We start from the raw sequence: 22103 nt of genomic DNA, 5'->3' as shown, positions 1-22103 counted from the left end.
GGGACTAAAGAGTTCAATCAATCAATTCCAACTTTGCAAGATCTTTTTTTTTTCCCCGCAAGAAGTTGAATTTGACCGATTGAACCTTTTTTTTTTTTTTTTTTGTACACGGCGGCAGAGGCCTAAAGCAAAAAGGTTTTATAAAACCCAGCTGAAGGCCTAGGACTGGGGCAATGGTGTGTGTGCCCACAGAGAGGGCTCTGAGTGCCGCCTCTGGCACCCGTGCCATAGGTTCGCCGCCACTGGCCCATACAAACAATAGCTCTTTGGAGTTCCTCCATTGTCTAAAAATGCCAAAGAGCTTAACAAAAAGTTTCAGAAACCCAGTATGCCTTTCACGATGATCGGCTCTTTTGCAGCAGTGTCAAAAACTTGCAAGTCTTCTTGATGCTCCCTGCTCTTCATGAATTTGGAATGCAGACAGACAAATAAGCGAAGAATTTTAAGTAAATAGAAGAGTAAATAGTAAACTCCTGAGCAAGGAGCTTGTTGTTTGCTCCTACAATGCTTTTTTCTTACCCTGAGACTTCAAATGTAATGGTGGGAATATTAGAAAATGTGGCCCAGTCCCCTTTCATCTTACAAATGCACTTAGCTGAAGAATGTAAACCTTAACTATTTGTGGCTTAATGGATGAAGCTTTCTTTTTTAAAGGTCCGTTTAGAATGTCGGCCGTTTTGAGGGCAGTTGTGAGTTTTATGCTTGCAAAAGAAACCGAGCCAAACGCGTTACGTTTGCGTTGCTCAGTACAAACAACATTAACGCTCAGAACAAAACGGGCCCTTTATTGTATGTTGCATTGCTACAATACAGAAATCCGACAGAGCTCAGAGCTTGTTAGGAGAAGATTAAAAAAAAAAGGTTAATTTCAAAGTTGGACTTGGCGACTTCCTTTATAAAAAAATAACCATTAATAAAGAGGGGGGGGAAAGCTTTGCAACAATTTTTTCTGCGCATTTCTGAAGTCTCCCCTCCCGCCTCCGCGGATGGTCTTGGCATGAGACGACACCCGCAGAATCGCCCGCTTCTTTTTGTTTCTCGTGCGTCGCCCTCCCGCTCCTTTTCCTCCCGCCGCGATGGCTTTTGTTCGCCCGCTCTCCTTTCTGCCCCCCGCCCCTCCCTTCGACTCAGGGAAAGATGAGGGCGCCGCCGAGCTTCACTCGCCTCCGCGCGCATGCTCCCTCAAAGGAAACGGAGGGGGGGAAAGAAAGCGTCTGGGTGACGTGTGTCGGCGGCGGCTGTTCGCGAGGACGGCGCAGGGGGGGACAGGGAGGGGGGGGAAGAGGGAGCGCGCGCGGACGAGGGAGAAGGCCGCGCGCGCTCCCGCCCGCCTGCCGTTTCCTAGCCCGAGCCTGTGATTGGTGCAGGCCTCGGACCTGGCGGACCTCGAATGCCAGGCCCGGAAAACTGGCAGCCGAGGCGGCCGAGTGTCCTCCGGCCTCCACCCCCGCTCGGGCCCGAGCCCGCCCAGCGAAGGTGAGGAGGTGGGGGGAATGGGGGCACCCAGCCGCCGGTCGCAACCGGGCGAGGCAGCGAAGGAAGCGCCTCAGAGAAACGGAGAGGCGCGGCGGCAGCGGGAGGGACGGGCGCCAGGCCGCTTAGGCCCCGGCGCAGGCCGCAACCTGAGGCCTACTCCGGGCCTCATTCGCGGCCGGCTCCTTTCTCTTCTTCCAAAGCCGGATTCCTTTTTACCTCAGCCCGGGCGTCGCTCGGGCCCCCGGCAGCCCCCGGAGGGGTTAGGGGCGCCTCCGCCGCCGCCTTGGCCGGCCGCGGCTTCAGAGCGGGCCAGAAAATGGCGGCGCCTAAAATGGCGGCCGACCCCGACCGCAGCCATTCCCTCCCCCAAGCATCGCCGGCACCTTCCCCACTGCCGCCGCCGCCGCCCCGCCTCTCCCGGCTCCAGAAAAGCCCCTCACCCCCCCTTTTGCGCCGCCCCCCAACTATCTCCCCCCCCCTTTGCGCCCCCATCCCTCTCCCCCAGACAGGCGGGGGGGGGAACCCGCCCGAGCCTCCCCGCAGCGCCGCCGCCGCCTGGGAGCGGGAGGGGAGTCGAGCCGGCGCCGCCGCCGCCGCCGCGGCTTCCCGGGGAGCGCCCGTCTGGCTCCGGGCCCCGCGCGCCGCTTCCTTTCCTTCCTGGCTCCCTTGCCCTCCTCCCTCGGCCGCGCCACCACCGCCCCGGGGAAGGATGGGTACAACCCCACCCCTTTTGCCCGACTCGGGCTGCAAAGCGCCGCTTTTTTGTTTGCTCATGACGGGCGCTGATTGGAAGCGAGGGGAAGAGGAGGAGGAGGGGGGCGGCGGCGGCGGCTGCGCGGGGCGCGCGCCCAACGGCTCTCGCGCGCTTCTTCCTCTCCCGCCCTCCGTCCCTCCCTCCCTCTCCGCCTTGCGCGCGCTCGCTCGCCGGCTGCGTGAGAGAGAGAGAGAGCGCGCTTTGAGCGCGCAAGGGGGGAGGGAGGGGGGCCGCATGACGCACGCGCGGTCCCGAATGCTCTTTGTATCGCCAGCCCAGCCCGTTTCCTCCCTCCTGTCCCCCCTCCCGCACAGATCGCAGCCAGACGGATCGGAGCTTCTGCGGAGCAGCGGCACGTCTGGTCTCTCCCACTGCGGGCTTGCAATGCGCCTTTTCCCCTGGGGAGGGGGGGCTTCTTCTCCCCCCCGCAGTTGGCTGGCTGTTTCAGTCTCTTCCTAGATGGGGACATAGCCCTGCGTGGCTTAAGGCTTCGTCTGCATCCCTCGTCTGGTCTGTCTTCAAGCAGTCGATCAAATAAGAGTGGAAGGGACCTTTGGAGGTCTTCTAGCCCAGGTGTCCCCAACCCCCGTGGACCAGTACTGGACCAGCAACTGGTCCACACAAACAAGCAAAGCCCCACCCGCAAGATGCAGACAACGCACAAAACCACACACTCTCCGGTTCTCTCCATGGAATCGGTCCCTGGTGCCCAAAAGGTTGGGGGGCTCTGTTCTAGCCCCCACTCCCTGCTCAAGCGGGAGGTTATACAATTTGAGACAAGTGGCTGTCCGGTCTCTTTTCAAAATAAGTCATGAGCATCCACAACTGGAGAGCAGGTTGTTCCACTGGTTGATTGTTCTAACTGTTGGGAAAGTTTCTTAGTTCGAGGTTGCTTCTCTCCTGGATTAGTTGCCATCCGTTGCTTCTTGTTGCTTCCTTCAGTTGCTTTGGTAAATAACTCGACCCTCAACCTCTCAAATGCTGGAATACTGCTATTGTGTCCCCACCTAGTCCTTCTTTTCTCTAGGAAGGCAGCTGCTTGAAGTGGCAAAGCATTGAGTCAGGATGGTAGTTGCAAGGAAGGCTGGTTCCTTGGCTCCAGTTTCCCTGGGGGGGGGGGGGGATGACTGTGGTGATTCTCCATCATCCAGGTCATGGTTATCCCAAAAGTGCTTTTTCCAAAAGCAACTGGACTTTCTTGGGATTTTTCTCTTTCTCCCTTGAAAACTTTCGCTTCTCATCCAAGAAGCTTCTTTGGTTTTAATTCCAGTTCTTCAGTTAGAACTGAAGAAGCTTCTTGGATGAGAAGCGGAACATTTTTTCAAAGGAAAAAAAAAAAAGAAACCAAGAAACTCTGCTTGCCTTTTGGAAAAAGCACCTTTGGGATCCTCCAAGCCAGGGGAATAAATCCTAATTGACAGGTAGGGGTATCTTGGGCTAAATTGTTCCACTTATTTTTCAGGATGTGTTTTGGAGTATTTACACTATTTCTTTGTTAAAAAAATTTGGAGCAGTGGTTTAGGGTGTTTATCAAGAGTGGGCAAAGAGGACCTCTATGGCAATTCCATGATGATCAGACCCGACTTAGTGGCCCATTGGGAGGAACCTTATCTAGTTACCCCCATTTTTAAAGATTCTACAATGAGAAGAGTCAGAAAATAGTCACAGATGCAATAGTCCTTTTGAAAATCCAGAGCTCTAACTGTGGGGATGCTGTCTTACCCAGTTATGCAGTCCATATACTTTATAGATACTTGTCCCGCCTTTCAGTAAATTATGTCCATTATAAAATTTTAATACCTTGTACGGAGAAATTTTGCCTATTTTGACTCTGAATATTATTTGCAAATGTATATTCCTGATTGAATTTGTATGCATGTTCAGTCAAGATCTAGACTAAAATAAATCCACGTGCATTTTTTGTTCCAAAGAAAACATTTCAAGAATTCTTGCTTTGAACTGATAAACAATCCAGTCCTCCAAAATCTCATTCCTTTTGGTGCAGTGCTGTGCTGTGCTATCCTAGAATAACTTAACTAACAGTCCACAGTTTTGCAGTTAACCATAAACATGCATTGGAAGATTTGGGAAGAAATTAGTATGTACTGCAAGATAGAATATAAACAGATGTATTTATGTTACAGCTTAAAACTGTTTATGTAAAACCATGTATATATACCAAAGTTTTACATCTCGGATAAGATTTGGTCTAATGCAGGGGTCTTCAAACTTGGCCCTTTTATGATTTGTGGACTTTCAACTTGCTGGCTGAGGAATTCTGAGAGTTGAAGTCCACAAGTCTTAAAAAGTTCCCAAGGTTGAGGACCCCTGATTTACCCCCATAGTTTCAGAGCTTTCTCAGAAAAAAAGGATGGCTGAGGAATTCTGGGAGTTGAAGTCCACAAGTCATAAAAGGGCCAAGTTTGAAGACCTCTGGACTAATATTTAAGGCACCAGAAACTGGGAGATTGTGCATTCTAGTCCTGCCTTAGCCGTGAAAGCTGGCTGGGTGACCTTGGGCCAGAAACTCTTGCAGCCCAAATCAACTCACAGAGTTGTTGTGGGAAAATAGGAAGAGGAAGGTGTGTTGGATATGGTCACTGCCTTGATTATTTGTAAAAATAATAAAGGTGAATAGAAATTAATGAAGAAAAGCTTGAAGTGATTGTAGTGAGATGTGTGTTGTACTTTTTCTTCAAGACTGTTTCTTAGAAATTTATTGAAGCATGCTAGTATATTTTACCAGGTTTTTGATGATCACAGCTATAAAAGAATATTGTGAACTTATCTTAAGGATTTTAATTATATAACAACTTGTCTTTATATATCTATAAACTGTGAAAACTCATGTTTGATATTTTGTAATCGTAAATTGGGCAAAATGGTATATCATAGGGCAACAATTTTTTGAGTCAACATGCCTCAAATGGGCTAATTTACAGAATCTGTTCAAATTCAGGAACTATGACTCCTGTGGGATTAAACTTGGCAAAGTTGTGGCTGCTTCAGGGCTACCATGCCACTATGCTGTTGTGATTAGCTATGGTCATGTGATCATCACTTCCAACATTTCCTGTTAGCTTCCTAGAACGGAAGTCAATGGGGAAGCCAGTAGGAAGTTGGAAATAGCTCCTGCTCCCACAGCTTTTTTACCCACCAGTAACCCTCCTTTAGGTAAGGAAGTTTCTCTGAAATGATGACCCAGTGAATCATGGGTTATCTAGTACCACCCTGTTTACCTAGACATATAGAGCAAGTTTGGCACTGACAAATAGTCATGAGACCCAGGAAGTAAATTCCTACATATGCCAGTATGCCTCAGTAATCAAAAAGAGATCGTTGGCTGTTCTGGGAAAAAAAAAACAGAATTTGGGGTTAAATTTTCAGTTTGGATAACAGTTATTATCTAAGAATCTTTTAACATGTACAGAAATGTCAATTGCTCTAGGCTTCAATCTCATGTTCGCTTAACTGGAAATAAGCCCCTTTATTTTTAGGATTTAATTATAAATCATTTCACGACATATTAGTACATATCTTGAATAAATTGCCTAATTTCAAATAATTTAATTTAAATAGCAGCTGGATCTACTGTGATATCCTTTCATTGTTCTGCTAATTTTCACTTCTGATTTAGACTTTTTGGTAACTATGGAGAACATACCATTCCTTCAATGTGTTTACATTACATTTGCACAGAACAAGACAATTTAATAAGACATTTCATGTGGTGGTAATACAAAGAGTAATTTCTATATAATTATTCCCTTTTCAGTTTGTGAATGAGCCTCAATGATTATGGATCCAGGTGGTGGAAGTCTTGGTTTGCAGACACAGGAATCCAAAATGCCTCACACTATGATTATGCAGGATTTTGGTAAAAACCATACTATACTCAAACGCAAAATTATTACTAGCTAAAGTATTTGCTTATCAGAAGCATTGTATTTGTAAATGAATAATCTGCAGCATGGGTGCCAAAATTGGTATGGGGATATGAATTTGGTTTATTTTTGGACAGGCTCATGGGGCTGACTTCTTGTTGTCTCTCCATTGCCTCACTCTGGTTAGCTGCATGCTTCAGTCAGTTACAAAGAAAACCACTTTTGGGTGTGGAGAGCGTATAGTGCCCACTAAAGAAATCCTTCCTCTGAATTTGATAATAAGGTGACCAAATACTTATTTTAAATAATACCATTGTATTTAATTTCTGAAATCAGGTGAATTGGAATACACTTGGCACTAGAAGACAGCTAACACAAATATTTAAAATTTTCAGTCTATCCTGCAGACCTGGTATTTCCTAGTAGACTCATTGAGTCCCAACAGTTATGTAATATTTCCATCCCAGCTGTAGAATTCTGTTATTACGTTGATGATAAATATCTGGAAGGCTGGGGACCATTTCTGATAGGTGTACAGGTAGTCCTCAACTTATGACCACAATTGAGCCCAAAATTTATGTTGCCAAGTGAGAAATTTGTTAAATGAGTCTTGCCCCATTGTACAACTTTTCTCGCCGCGTTTGTTAATCACTGCAGTTGTTAAATTAATAACAAGGTTGTCAAGTGAATCTGACTTCCCCATTGACTTCATTCGTCATGATCACATGACTCTGGGATACTGCAAGTGTCATAAATATGAATCATTTGTCAAGCACCCAAATGTAAATCATTTGACCATGGTGATGCTGCAAACCATCATAAATCCCTTTTTTCAGTGCTGCTTTAGCTTCAAACAGTCATTATTGTAAGTTGAGGATTACCTGTATGGTATTTCATTACCTCCTTAGGAATATATTATTTTTCAACCTGAAAACAAGTGTTAATATGCTTCCTCATTCGTTGTTTCATAGTGGCTGGAATGGCTGGTACCGCTCATATTGATGGAGATCACATTGTGGTGTCAGTCCCTGAAGCTGTGCTGGTTTCAGATGTTGTCACAGATGATGGGATCACCCTTGATCATGGCTTGGCAGCTGAAGTTGTCCAAGGACCTGATATCATAACCGAAACGGACGTTGTGACCGAAGGAGTGATTGTTCCTGAATCTGTATTGGAAGCTGACGTTGCTATTGAAGAAGCATTAGATACCAGTGATCACGTTTTAACTTCCGATTTAATCACCGAAACTGTTAGAGTGCCTGATCAAGTTTTTGTGGCTGATCTTGTTACTGGTCCTGATGGACACTTGGAACACGTGGTACAAGATTCGGTATCGGGACCTGATTCCCCCACAATGGTATCCGAAGAAGTTCTTGTGACAAATTCAGATACCGAAACTGTGATTCAAGCTGCCGGCACTGTTCCTGGATCCACCGTTACCATCAAGACTGAGGATGACGACGATAGCAAGAGCACATCTGAAGACTATTTAATGATATCTTGTAAGTGAAGTAAAGGTATATATAACATTATCTACTCAGACTAGAAGTGACTTAGCAGTGAGAGATATAATTGTGGAGAAGTACTGTGTCTGGCTATTTCATAATTAAGGGCGACATTGTAAATAAGTTAACAGAAACTACCTAGTGAAGGAAATTGAAAACATTTAGGCTTTAAAACTTGTAAGCTTGCAGACATTGCCTCAGCTGAGAAAAATGGGTGTAGCTTGTCCGACTGAGAGTTTGTATCAGCTTTGACTTGAATTTCTCTTTTTCAGTCCTTAACTCTGGTTTACAAGTAGGTTAAGCTTGTAGTATTACAACAACAGAAAGTATGGTTGAAAGTTGGCAATAAAAGTAACTGCGGTTGACATTAAAATAGCTAAATATGTTTCATGCTAAAATGGGAAGAAGAGGGTTATAGAGGCCAAAAGGGAAGAAAGATGAGAAAAGGTCCATCAAATCTCTTTACCATGGTTAAAATCAACATGGAATTTATTTCTGTATGATTGCTTAACCATTTTAAGGTTAAACATGATCTACAAACGGAAGTATTTCTGTATTAAAGAATGAAAATTGTGACAAATTCGAGGGACATTCCACAAAATATTTCTGCTTAAGTGCAGTCTATCAACAATACATATTTAATTGTTTAGTATTTTATAGAAATAGCTATTTTGCATTTTTCATAGAAATTACTTTTCTCCCCAAAAGTGAAGTGTTGTAAATAGTTAATTTGTCACACTGATGAAGATGTCTTTGTAACTTCAGTCAAAAGAGTTCATGGTAAGGACATAACATTCTTCACACCCATGAAACAGTGAAAGTTCTGTACAATCGCATCCTGACCCAATCTGGTTGGTTTTGAAGGAAACAAAATAGTTTTCCAAATAAAACCAACCTATTTGAAAAGGAAGGTCCGTGTTTAAAAGACTACATTTTCCAAACTCATCCTTCCCAGCGCTGCCATTTCACAGTTTTATGAGCTAGCATTTATAGTGACCCATGGCAAGAATTCATGAAAAATAGAGATTTAGTGTTTGGGGGGGGGTGGGAAAGTCACACAAAACATAAAACGACCTCCTTTGTTTTTTTGTTTTTCAGGTTTGTGATGTTCAGACACCCACAATGGATTGCTAGCTTTTGAGCCATAGGATGATACTGCATGCACATGCTGGTGATCCTATACCCAGAGCCACCCTGGAGCTGTCCTTTAGGGATAAGGTAATATTCCACTGCCCCCTCCTTTTAAGAATCTGTTATAGTACAGTATAGCAGGGGTGGGCAACGTTTCCTTGGCAATCAGCCATTTCCCCTCTTGCATGCACCCAATTGGATCCCACTGCCTTCAATCATGTTAGTCGGGCAAGGTGGTGGAGTATTTTGCTACCAGTCCAGGGCACAGAGCCACAATGCGGCTTATGGCCACATACACTCAGCTCAGAAATGGGCCATAAAATGAACGGTTGGACTACATTTGACACGTTGGCCAAAAGTTATTCACCCCTGCAATACAGCATTGCACAGTCTGCTACAACTATAAGTAAAATCCTATTCTCTTCCCTTCTGAGAAAACAGTTAGGAAAGTCAGATTTTTTTAAAAAAAAAATTGCACAGCTGTAAATTTTGGCATGTATCTCATGGTTTTATGGTGGGTGTGATAGCACCAGCATTGTGCATGCTGAGACATCACATGAATTGGGAGCTGGCAATCCACAGTGAATCTGAACATCTCATACCTGGAAACAGCTAAGAAAGGTAAGTTAGAGGTGGTTAAGACTTCCTTATAATTATTCTTTGTCAATGGATATCCCTTCCTATCTCTGCAGAAAATTATTCCTTTCAATTGCCTTGGTAACCATAATAATAGAACATTAATAATCTAAGGAAATAATTGGGTATTTTTTCCCTTTTTGTTCAGGTTTATGTGTGATCAGAAAATAATATTCTGGAATTATAATTTGAAATCTTTGGTAAGAATGAATGTGGAGTTAAATAATTTTTTTGACTTGTCCTATAGGTTCACAATTATTATGTTGAAGTCTAAATTGCCTTTTGTTTTTTCTTTAATAGAAAGTTTTGTTAAATCAAGGTGGGAAAATGCATTGATGTATGAGTTGTGGGTGCAGCAGTCTAGCTTGCATGCATTTAAATTCTGGAGTCCCTTGAATAAATGGTGCATAAATGTTAATAAGGAATAAATAAAAATAGAATATGTAGTTAACATTTAATAGATACCGAGCTAGAGCTTAAAGATAGAGTGCATTACAGTATTCATTTGCTAAAACAATATTGACACATGCAATATGTTTCTAATGATTTGTAATCATTTTTATTTGCAGCTTTTCCCCCAGTACTATACCATATATTCCAATATATTTTTCCAACATTCCAGCGTTACGTTCCTGTTGTATTGAGACCTTTCAATGTTAAAAAAAATTATGTAGCAAGTATTGTTCAGTGCAAGGCGCACCTGAAAATTTGAAATGTTAATATTACCCATTGCAATATTTTTTCTGCTGCCGTTTGGGCATGACATTAATGATATTTAACCAATAAGTTTTGGAAAAATGTATTTTAGGAGGTAAGATTTTATTCATGTATTACGTACTGCAGTTTATACTAATGTATGTTATAGCTGCAGTTTTTATTTTGGTTGGAAATTGTTAGGGTCTTTATTAACCTAAGGATTATTCATTCTAATAAGCCAGCATTTGAAACTAAGGTTTATAATTAGTGTATGGATCTTAACTTGTCAAAATAATTGCAAGTGAGAATTCAGATAGAGTTGCAATGTTAATTTTTCCGATTCTTTTCAGTTTAATTAATATGGTAAATAAAAGACTCCGAGGACTTTATTTTAGTGTTTTTACAGTCATTGGTATATCTTACAAATCTTAAAAAAAACCTTGTTCTCTGTTATTTTTATGAATGGAATTAAACAGTGATTATGAATGAATTTGTACAATTCATTTTTTATTATTCAAATATTAAAAAACCAGCTTGAAACCTTGGAAGAAGGAAACTACCACAATACAATAGACAAATCACTTCCATTACCTTCATAGGTTTATGTATATTATTTCTCTTTCGTATTTTTTTTTTTACTACATCTTCATGAATCTAGTAAATGCTTCACTGTTTGGTCTGGAATCCTTTTTATTAGGCCAGCAGCATTTGCACATTTCTATTTAATGTTGCATAGAATTGTTGCAAATTTCTAAGTGTTTCTCTGCACTCTAATCTTTAAAGGAAAATAAATAAAAATGTAACATTTCAAAGGCAAGAAGTTACTCCATAAAAAAGAGTGTTTTGTAGCAATCCATTCTTAAATATGTTTAAATGGGCAGTTCAGAAAGAACTGCTTAAAACTTTGTGATGTCTATCTCCCACTCTTATATATATAATCTGCTCTGTGCTAGCAATATAAACCCTTACATCTGTCTGCATATACCGACACATCCCAAAAGCGATCACTGCTCCTACTTGTCAATTAGCTCTTCTATTAAAATAACAGGTTTGTTATCTATATATAAATCTACCAGTCCAGCATCTCCCTACAATCTCAGCATGCAACCTATTTGTGTTCTTAATGTTGTCTATCTGCAAACCGATGGGAAGAAAGGAAGGAAGGAAGATTTGTTGGCCTCTGTGAGATAACCTTTTATAAATTCAAATACATAGGTTGCATGGGCTTGAATTTTATTTGCTTTTTTCCCCTAAAATTCATTAATAAACACCAGCAACACTGAGTTCAGTCATATAAGCTTAGTTTTGTAATGGTTAACAATAGCGATACTGATAAAAAAATCTTTTTAAAAAGTTAAGTGATTAGCTTTTTTATTTCTATTTAGTTCTGTTTTCAGTAGCTCCAGCCTTGTTCTGACCAGTTCACAGCCTTCTGAAACACAAGTTCATCAGTGACACCCAAAACTGCAGCAGTTTTAGCAGGTATCATTAAATGACATCTAGCACAGGCAATATGGGCACACATAAAGCAAAGATGCACTGTTAACATTTGTGTAAAATTTGTATAAAAGCAAGAAATTGTATTTGATTTTTGCTTGCTTCCATGAAAGAACTAACATCTGAGAAGCAGCTGAGCATCTAGCTGACTATCGCCAGGAAGTGCAACCTTAAACAATTCCTTTCCAGCTTCCAGCAAAGTAAATTATACTAAATTTGCTTAAGATAACTCGGGGGGGGGGTGTCTTGTGATACGGTTAATAGTGCTAAAAAGAAACTCTGCTGTTGACTGTGATCATGGAACAGTCTAATATAGTCCACCAGTGAAGAGCAGGCCCAGTGCATGCTTCTATTCTCCAATATCAACCTATTCTCCCCCCCCCCAACAGTTTACTTCGGTACCTTCAGTTTTATTTCTGGATCATTTTGAAACAAGAGACCCTATTGGGAATTGATTAGCAAGCTTTGATGGAGAAAGAACTCCAAAAATCTCTGTCCATAAATTAAAATTAGTGTGGTACAAACCAAACTCTGATTAAGGAAAGGATTTTCATGCAAGCAAGAAATGTTGAAGAGATTGGGTAAATAATTGCTTTCTGATTCCCCCCCCCCCTTGCCCACCCCACCCCCATAAAAATATACCTGTCATTCACTCACAGTTTCACTATTCTACATCAGTCATAATTTCATCTTGTAGAGAGTACCTTCTACAAAAGGAAGGAATGAATGTCTGTCTGAATAAATGCTAACACTTTGTTGGAAATTTTGAAAGTCTTTCAAAGATCAAACCAAGATGAATTTCCTTTTTTTAAAAAAAAAACACAAAAATGATAATATGGGTATTCCTCACCTTGTATGTGTTCTAAAATGTAAAAAAGGCCAATTAAATGCAAAATACCTTTGCCTTATTTAATTGCTCAATCAGACATGATATTAATGATATATTTCTATAGCATACTTGCTGATTCTTTCTGATAGTGAAATTAATTATTTTGATTTACTAAAGTAATATATTACCAAATTACAGTGGATATATTTATACCATACACAATCTTCAGAAATTAAACAAGTACAGAGAGATTGGTGTGCATGCCAGCATCTAATGCAGCCAAGATGGTATTTGCATAAGTGAGCTAAGATTCTCAGAACATATTGTTTTGCTTCATATTCTACTTCAAACTTAACTGCAGTTCTCATTTGTTTTTTAATTTTTTAGTGGATGATGTTGGGGAAAAATTAGACCACATTGGAAACACCCCCTTAAAAATCAGCACTGAGGTTGCACATGGTGACGTGTCTAAAGATGATGGATTTGGTTCTGAAGTTATTAAAGTTTACATATTTAAAGCTGAAGCTGAGGATGATGTTGAAATAGGTATGTATCTTAAACTTAGGTTTATGAATCAGTCCATAAATATTAAATAAAATCTGTCTGCCAATTTTCATAAACTAAATCTTTCTTTGTAATGATTCCAGTTTAATTAAAGTTTCCATCAAACCAGTTTAAAGTAGGCAGACACTAAATCAGGGGTCTTCAAACTTGGCCCTTTTATGACTTGTGGACTTCAACTCCCAGAATTCCTTAACCAGGCATGCTGGGAGCTGTAGTCCACAAGTCATAAAAGGGCCAAATTGGAAGACCCCTATTCTAGAGTCTTACAGTCTTCCCAAGCCTTGAATGGCTATCTTTATTTATTCTTCCTGTCGTGTGTTTAAATTTGTCGTACTGCTTACAGATTAAGGCCATCCTGTTGTATTATCTGTTGTCCCTAAAACTGGGTTGACTTCTGTTATACCCCAAGCACAGAAGAAAAATAGCAAACGTTTACTCTTCCTGTTAAATTCTACCATGTGGATATTATTTTTTCTGTTCAAGGGGGAACAGAGATTGTAACAGAGAGTGACTTTCATAATGGACACTCTGTAGCTGGAGTTCTAGAGCAAGGCAGTGTTGGCAGAGTTCAGCGAGAGAAGATGGTTTATATGGCTGTTAAGGATTCTTCCCAAGAGGATGAAGATATTAGTAAGGACAACTTTTTTTTTTGTATCGTTAAGTTTGTAATTTCTAGAAGAATCTCTTACTAAATGATTGTTCTAAGTTACAGAAGATTAACAAGTATGCAAGTCCCATCTCTGTAATTACCCAGGTCACAAATTTTGCATTGTAGAAAGAGTTATGTACACAAGCTTTAATCCAAGCAATTGCAAAAGCCATTTTGGCAAAATTGTGGTCTAACATTATGTCGCCTCATTGCTGACTTTGATCTGCTTTGCATATGTGAATGGCAAAACATAATATATTTCTTGATATTTACACAAAACTGTGACAATGCCAGATACATTTTGCAAAATGTCTAAAGATAAGTATGTAGTTCCACATGTACCCAGTGATAATACTTTTATGAATGCTTCCCCAGTTGTCTATATTCACTGTTTTCATTTTGCTTTTCTAATTTATATAAAGCTATGTTAATGTCTAAATATCAATAATTAGTGACAAGAGTTTGCATATAATAATAATAATAATAACTTTCATTTCCTTTAAAAATTACCACCCATTTTTAAAATTAAATATCTAAACCTTATTATTGTTTCCATTACAGATTTTATTTTAGCCATGTACTTACTAAATAGATAAGCTAGCCAATAGCCGAATTATTGGCTTACATTACAGTATTGAAGATGTAGATTAGATAATAACGGGTGGAAACTAATCAAGGAGAGAAGCAACCTAGAACTAAGGAGAAACTTCCTGACAGTGAGAACAATTAATCAGTGGAACAACCTGCCTCCAGAAGCAGTAAATGCTCCAACACTGGAAGTTTTTAAGAAGAGACTGGACAGCCATTTGTCCGAAATGGTGTAGGGTTTCCTGCCCGAGCAGGGGGTTGGACTAGATGACCTCCAAGGTCCCTTCCAACTTTACTACTATTATTATTATTATTATAATGAACTGCTTTGAATATATTAAGTGCTATAAAAATAATATTTTTGAAATGCATAATTTAACTAATTATATGATTGTGAGTGAATGAAAAATCGCTTTATTAAGGTGCTTTTCTACTTAGGAATTATGCTTAACTTCTCTGCAATATAAAAGCACAGTGTAATTTTAAGCAGATTTGTTTAAAAGTATTTTTGGTGGGGGTTTCCCCCCCCCTCTTAAAGTTCATATGCGTACAGCAGAAGCCTTAATAATAGAGAAGAAGTTGATTCAGAACAATTTTGTATTCTGATCTATTCCATACAAATCCAGATAGTGGGTTTAGTGGATGTTAATTGAGCAAGGATAAATTAGTTACATAAATAGAATAATTAATTTAGCTTCCTTTCACATCAATTCTAGGCTGTGCTGAAATAGCAGATGAAGTTTACATGGAGGTAATTGTTGGAGAAGAGGAAGCCTCCTCACTTCCCGATGCACAGCTTGAAGACTCTGGTGTGAATAAAACTTTTGTTCCAGTTGCCTGGGCTGCTGCTTATGGTAAGAAGCTACTTCTTTTTTAACTCAGTCCCTTCTCCTCACTGCAGTTACTACTTCTATAGACTTGCTCGTGTCATGGAAAGTTTCCCCCCCCCCATCTCTTTCTACCTGAAGTCAAGTCTCCTTCAAGTCAAACTTGATCTTTGGTGACTGAGAAGATTTCTGAAATGACATCTTCCGGTTTACTACTTAGTGTTAAAAAATAAGACCCTCTGATTTTGTTCAAACTACACATTTTGTTATGCATATTTACATTTTCTAAATATAACTTCAGAAAGCGATTAATTCCCCTATTTCTCTTGAATAGTGGGATTTCCTTTTTTTCTCTTTTCAGGTCAGATAATAAAAGCAATTGACCTTATCTGCTACAATTACAGGGTTATATAAGTAGTAGTAGTAGTAGTAGTAGTAGTAGTAGTAGTAGTAGTAGTAGTAGTAGTAGTAGTAGTAGTAAAGTTGGGAGAAACCTTGGAGGTCATCTAGTCCAACCCCCTGCTCAGGCAGGAAACCTTATACCATTTCAGACAAATGGCTGTCCAGTCTCTTCTTAAAAACTTCCAGTATTGGAGTATTCACTGCTTCTGGAGGCAGGTTGTTCCATTGGTTAATTGTTCTAACTGTCAGGAAGTTTCTCCTTAGTTCTAGGTTGCTTCTCTCCTTGATTAGTAAGTAAAGTAAAGAGGTTTGGAATGCAGAATGTTGCCTATTAAACAATCAAACAGTATTGTCAGCTATCCTGGGAGCCCTGTCAGAGTCCATGATACTGGTTGTGTGTTTGTGTGTGTGTACCTGTGTATACACTCTTTACGAAAGAGAGGCTGGTGGTTGCTAGGCAGGTTTGTTTAGTTCATGCACTGACTTCTATTTACATAACAAGTATTTTTCATGATAGTATAAATAGAATATCTGAAGGCCGATTGTTGCTGTTTCGTCTGCCCAATATAATTATATTCATAGCATAAAAATGGGCTCTTGGACACCAAAGTGTATTTGTAATTTTTTTCTTGGAAGCAACAGACAGCAACCTTGTTATTATCTATAAGATATATGATTACGTTTTGATTTTGCTCGGCACTCTTTGGAATCCTTACAAAGAAAGTTTTGGCAATTAAGTACTCATCCTTTTCTCTTATTTTACAGTAGCAGTGCACAAACTAATTGTTGGCTGTGTGCAAAACCTATTATTTTTCTTCTGGATCAAAGAGATCCAATCAACCATTGCAAGGACAGTCTTCTGAACTGGAGGGGCTGATGGTGTTCTCATTAAAGCAGGCCCAATTTGGGGGGTTGGCCTCCATCCAGAGCACCAGGAATGGCTTCTGGTTCCCCCTCCCCAAACATTAGCTGGGGGAACATGCTCCAGAAGAGAAACATAATATAATGAAGTTCTTTCTAATGTTCTGTTCCCAAAACGATAGATGTTGCACATATCTTCTGTTTCTGAATTAAATCACTAAACTGCTTATTTCTCTAGGGGATGATAGAAGACTTCCTAGGAAATATGAAGACTGTCAAGCACCAGGTGAGAAGATGAAAAAATTGTTCCATGCTTACTGTAAATATTGCTCCCTCTGCGATATAGCAAAGAGCAGTCTGTGTTTTTTAGAATAATTCATAATTAAATTCGAAAAGGGGAAAAAGAATATTAATACATAGAGATGTTACTTGAATGTAGCAACCAATGAGTTGCAACCATGGGTGCCACTATATCGGGTAATAAAATATGAGAACAAGGAATAACTACTTATTTTCCTTCATCGGAGAAAACTCTGAAACACAATGCAAATATAAACAGTAATAAACTATTGCTTTCTATGTGATGCACTAAAGAGAAGTTTGAAGTGATTCTGGGGTTCTAGCATCATAAAATAGAACCCTTTCACACATCAGAGGCTCTATAAATGCATTCAGCTTTAGTTTTGTAAATCAGGTATTCTAAAGCTCTCGTTTGCAATATACTGATGTTATCAATTTCATTGCAGGAACAAACTTAGATGCAAGATTAGAAAACAAGAATGGTAACACAACTCAGTATCTCCAAATCTGTGATAGCATCAATACGAACAGATTGCTTAAGCAGAAGACCAAGAAAAGGAGAAGAGGCGAAGCACGCCAATGGCAAACAGGTGAAACAAACTTTCTATAAAGTTGTTATCCAATTAAATGTAGCTTTTAAGATAGCTAACTTCTATCTGTTTTTTTTTTAAAAAAAATGAGTACTTTTTGTACAGTCTCTTTATTGCTTCCTATTATCTTCTTCCCAGCAAGTTTTGAAATTATTTGGTGTAACCTACCACAAATTGCTTTGGGTAAAAGCAAGTTTTCACACTGTGAGACTCTCCTATCCATCTCTTTGAGGATATAACCTATTAATTAACATGTGTGCTTTGATTACAGGCCAGGTTTTTCTCTTTCATGTTTTTCCCCTCGACTTGAAAGGATACAATCTTTATCAATTTTATTGGCCAGACAAAAGCGTTGTTTCAAAATGGTCTTTGAATTTAAGTCAGAGGTGATTTCCATATAATACTTTTTCACTTGGCAAGCCTGTAACAGCTGCTAGAAGCCTGATAAGTTAAAATAGGAGAAAGTTTTTGGAAGTGACAAAGAGGCAATTCATTTGTCTTTTCCTGTTTTATACATGCAAAGTCTCCTTTGTGGAGATCCCCAATTGAGTTAACAATTTTGTATGTCAGATTTGTGTATGTGTGTGTGTTTGTGTTTGTGTGTGTGTATGTGTATGTAAATACAATGTGTCCATTGTAGAATTGGAAACGAGTGTAAAATAACCATTTGGTTGTAGAAAATGAACTTGATTAAAGAAGATAGATAAATTAATATGTTTTGGGAAAACTTGAAAATTAATTACTGATTTGAAATATTAATAGATCTTGATTCTTTAAATTTTGCTTTTTAAAAGTTTGTTCTGTAATATAAACTATGGATTGCTTTAGACCAGGGGTAGGCAACCTCGGCTCTTTTAGGACTCATGAACTTCAACTCCCAGAATTCCTGAGTCAGCTATGTTGACTCAGGAATTCTGGGAGTTGAAGTCCATGAATCCTAAAAGAGCCGAGGTTGCCTACCCCTGCCTTAGACAGAGGTTTAGAACTGGGAATATGCTGAATTGTTTAGTGGAATGGGTTCCTAGGTACATTCGCAATATGTATAGCTATATAGAACTATAATTTAAAAAGTGACTTTACTCTTAAGAGTATCGTCAGTTTTAATAAGGATTTTGATCATCACTTTTTGCAGTCTAATACATATTTTTCCTGGAAGTAAAGTCTCATTTAACTCTACAGCATATTTACCTCTGAGTAGTTTAGAGTAGTGTGTTGGTTTGCATTGTTAGCTGTTGAAAGATTTGCTTTCTTTCATGTTGATATTGCATTCTGTATAGCTTCAGAATAACTGTTGCGTAATTCATGCCATAATTCTTTCTGTTTATTTGACCCAGCTGTTATAATAGGTCCTGACGGACAGCCCTTAACCGTCTACCCGTGTCACATATGTGGGAAGAAATTTAAGTCCAGGGGATTCTTGAAAAGGCATATGAAGAACCACCCAGATCACATGATTAAGAAGAAGTACCAGTGCACTGACTGTGACTTCACAACGAACAAAAAAGTCAGCTTTCACAATCACCTGGAAAGCCATAAGCTGATCAACAAAGGTGACAAGGTGCACGAATTCACCGAGTACACCAGGCGCTACCGAGAAGCCAGCCCGTTGAGTTCCAACAAACTCATCTTACGGGATAAAGAACCGAAAGTGCACAAGTGCAAATATTGTGACTACGAAAGCGCGGAGCAAGGCCTGCTGAACAGGCACCTGCTCGCCGTTCACAGCAAGAACTTCCCCCACGTTTGTGTCGAGTGCGGGAAAGGCTTCCGCCACCCTTCGGAGCTGAAAAAACACATGAGGACCCACACGGGGGAGAAGCCTTACCAATGCCAGCATTGCGTCTTCCGCTGCGCGGATCAGTCCAACCTGAAGACGCACATCAAAACCAAGCACGGGACTGACCTGCCCTTCAAATGCGAACACTGCCCGCAGGCCTTCCCCGACGAGAAGGAGCTGCAGCAGCACACCGAACTCTTTCAGGGCCACAAGACTCACCAGTGCCCGCACTGCGACCACAAGAGCACCAACTCCAGTGACCTCAAGCGGCACATCATCTCCGTTCACACGAAAGATTTCCCTCACAAGTGCGAGGTCTGCGAGAAAGGCTTCCACCGTCCCTCGGAGCTCAAGAAGCACAGCGAGACCCACAAAGGGAAGAAGATCCACCAGTGTCGGCACTGCGACTTTAAGACTTCCGATCCGTTTGTACTCAGCGGGCACATCCTCTCCGTTCACACCAAGGACCTGCCTTTTAAGTGCAAACGGTGCAAGAGGGGATTCCGGCAGCAGCTGGAACTGAAGAAGCACATGAAGACCCACAGCGGGAGGAAAGTCTACCAGTGTCAGTATTGCGAATACAGCACGACAGACGCCTCGGGCTTCAAGAGGCACGTCATATCCATCCACACGAAAGACTACCCTCACAGGTGCGAGTATTGTAAAAAGGGCTTCCGAAGGCCTTCGGAGAAGAACCAACATATCATGAGGCATCACAAAGAGGCCCTCATGTAGTTCTGGGCGCCGCGGAAGACCCCGTGTTAGGGGAAGGAAACTCTCATGAACTGTTTCTCCTGGTTTCAAAGCTTGATCTTAAATCATAACTTTGCATTCTTTGTATTAAAGCAGGGGGTCTTCGAACCTGGCCCTTTTAGGACTTGGAGACTTCCAACTCCCAGAATTCCTCAGCCAGCATGGCTGGCTGAGGAATTCTGGGAGTTGGAAGTCCCCAAGTCCTAAAAGGGCCAGGTTTGAAGACCCCTATATTAAAGAGTCTTAAAGTGAAGTGTTAGGATTGACTGGGTATCTCATAGCCCTACGATTGTTGCTTATAGGAACCTAACGAGCACTCTAAACGCGGAGAGGTGAATGTTTGAGAAGCTGCAGAAAGAGACCTTGAATGTCTTCTGTTATAATAAAGCGTTACACGTTATTAAGCTAAATATTAAGTCCATTCCCATAGCTCTTTATGTCAATAACGCCACTGGTCACCTTACGGAAAACCAGAACAGAAGTTCTTTCAATGTGTTTTGGCTAGAATGAATATACCACATGCAGTTTTCGAATAGTGAAGCTAGGTAGAAGTCACATAGTCCTTACATTTTTTTTTTTTTAAAGAAAATTGTGCTGGGACATAGTATTCAAGAAACGGATCGAATTTTAAGATCTGTCCTTCCCCCCCGCCCCATTTTAAAGCAAACATGACATTTCATCCGTAAACCTCGTTTTTTTCTCCCTGTGTTGAATGAGCAATTTCCAAAGTTTCCTTTCAGAGCTGCTAACCTATTTTTTACTACAGGATACCGTGTTGAAAATACAGCATTATGTTTTCCGAGATCAAAAGTTTGGTGCTAGGGGACCGAGACATGTATGTACATAATTTCCCTTTTTATCTGAAACTACAAGTTGAATGTTTAATACGGCACATATTCACGATGACAAGTAACTTTTGATCGATATTTTTTAAAAAAAAAAGAAGAAGAAAAAAAATGATAGATGCAGTTATGGGGCACTGTTTTGTTTTTTTTCCCCTTGTAACTTCACAACTGTCCTTACGAGAGAGAATATCAAGGTATAGAAAGACGCCAGCCGTTGGAAAATCCTAGAGAATCTTTCAAAAGCAGTGTTTCTGGCAAGTCAGGATCCATGGCCCTGACTTGCCATTAATCTTTTATTTTTTTTAAAAAAAAAATCCGTATAGAAAGAAAAATTGCACCTTTTAAAGAATTCATACAAAACATATACCATACTATAAACTTGCATTCTCAATCTGTATGGAAATTATGTATGCAGTATTTAACCCGAACAGTAAACTGCCACAAGGGGGCAGACATGGATTTTCAGTTTACAGTGTATACATTTGAAATACGCATCCCTTTAAACAATGCTTTGTGTTAGCATGCTGCAAAAAACGCCGCTTAATATAACAAGCTGGTCTAGGGCTATTTAATAATTTTAAAAAAAACCTTCATAAATGTTATACATGTGTCATTTTTCTTAAAAAAAAAACAACCTTACATTTTAAGTTGCTTCATGTTTGCACACAGCTGTTCACATGATAACTTGTAACTTTAATTCATTCATGCTACTATATTGTGGTTTTGTGTTTCAGATAATGTTCATACTTAGTTTTTGCACCAGATGAGAATCAGTTCCTTGAGAATAATTTTTATATATATATATATATATTTCCAACCTTCGGAAAGTTAACTTTGGGAAACCATAGGAAACTACTTGTGTTTTATGTGGCTGTAAAAATGATGTACACGCTGTAAAATAAGATTGTCACTGTTATGTGGGATTATTATTTTAAAATGTGTTACTCATTGTAATGAGCATACAATAAAATGCATCTCTTGCACTCCAAACTCAAGAACCTTTATATTCCTTTCTGCTGCCAATCAAGTGACATACCTTCCTAATTTATGTACTTAAATTTATTGCTGTGATTATTACACTGTCTTCGATTTTCTTCCCAATGCAAAAAGTTCATTTAATTTCAGTATCGTGAAACAATTATTTCTTACATCTGCTGTAATTTAGAAAAGTTGCAACAGTGATATTTATTTTAAAATGACTAAAAAACACCAGTACAAAGGTCTAGTCGAAAAAAATCCAAGCATTTGACGTGTATTTTAAAGTTCAGTGTGTTGCTATACAGGAAGTCCTTGACTTCGTACCACAATTGAGCCCAAACATTACAATGCTAAATGAAACATTTGTTAAGTGGTTTTTGCTCCTTTTTACGACTTTTCTTGCCACTGTTGTTAAGTGAATTATTGCAACTGTTAAGTTAGTAACACAAATGTTAAGTGAGTCTGGCTTCCCCACTGACTTTGTCAGAAGGTTGCAAAAAATCACATAACCCCAGGACACTGCAACCGTCATAAATATGAATCCGTTGCCAAACATCTGAA

The 22103-nt window shown here is 40.1% G+C and overlaps 1 protein-coding gene across 2 annotated transcripts; it reads left to right on the top strand.

Moving 5' to 3' along the window:
- Window positions 1-636: 636 nt before the first annotated feature.
- On the top strand, window positions 637-21554 carry ZNF711 (zinc finger protein 711). 2 transcript variants are annotated; one of them, XM_039331788.1, is made up of 10 exons: window positions 637-1476; window positions 6006-6107; window positions 7086-7616; window positions 12796-12954; window positions 13456-13602; window positions 14926-15063; window positions 16538-16585; window positions 17046-17189; window positions 18524-19800; window positions 19937-21554. In XM_039331788.1, exons 2-9 carry the CDS (start codon window positions 6023-6025, stop codon window positions 19699-19701), a joined length of 2430 nt encoding a protein of 809 aa, XP_039187722.1. In that variant the 5' UTR covers window positions 637-1476; window positions 6006-6022; the 3' UTR covers window positions 19702-19800; window positions 19937-21554. The 2 variants fall into 2 exon arrangements, with proteins under 2 accessions (XP_039187722.1, XP_039187716.1); XM_039331782.1 differs by having other exon boundaries at window positions 18524-19804; window positions 19941-21554.
- Window positions 21555-22103: the final 549 nt, after the last annotated feature.

This window comes from Crotalus tigris, unplaced genomic scaffold (genome assembly GCF_016545835.1).
Source record: "Crotalus tigris isolate CLP2741 ecotype Arizona unplaced genomic scaffold, ASM1654583v1 scf7180000017622.5263843, whole genome shotgun sequence".
NCBI classification, from domain to species: Eukaryota; Metazoa; Chordata; class Lepidosauria; order Squamata; family Viperidae; genus Crotalus; species Crotalus tigris.
Note: the sequence above shows the minus strand (reverse complement) of the source record. Positions and strands in the feature narration are given on the sequence as shown.

Excerpts from the sequence above, each read along its gene's own strand:
- ZNF711 (XM_039331788.1), top strand. The coding sequence starts at position 6,023 with ATGATTATGGATCCAGGTGGTGGAAGTCTTGGTTTGCAGACACAGGAA. Across the intron at positions 7,617-12,795 it reads AGACTATTTAATGATATCTT|TGGATGATGTTGGGGAAAAA; the intron begins GTAAGTGAAGTA and ends TTAATTTTTTAG. Across the intron at positions 15,064-16,537 it reads TGCCTGGGCTGCTGCTTATG|GGGATGATAGAAGACTTCCT; the intron begins GTAAGAAGCTAC and ends TTATTTCTCTAG.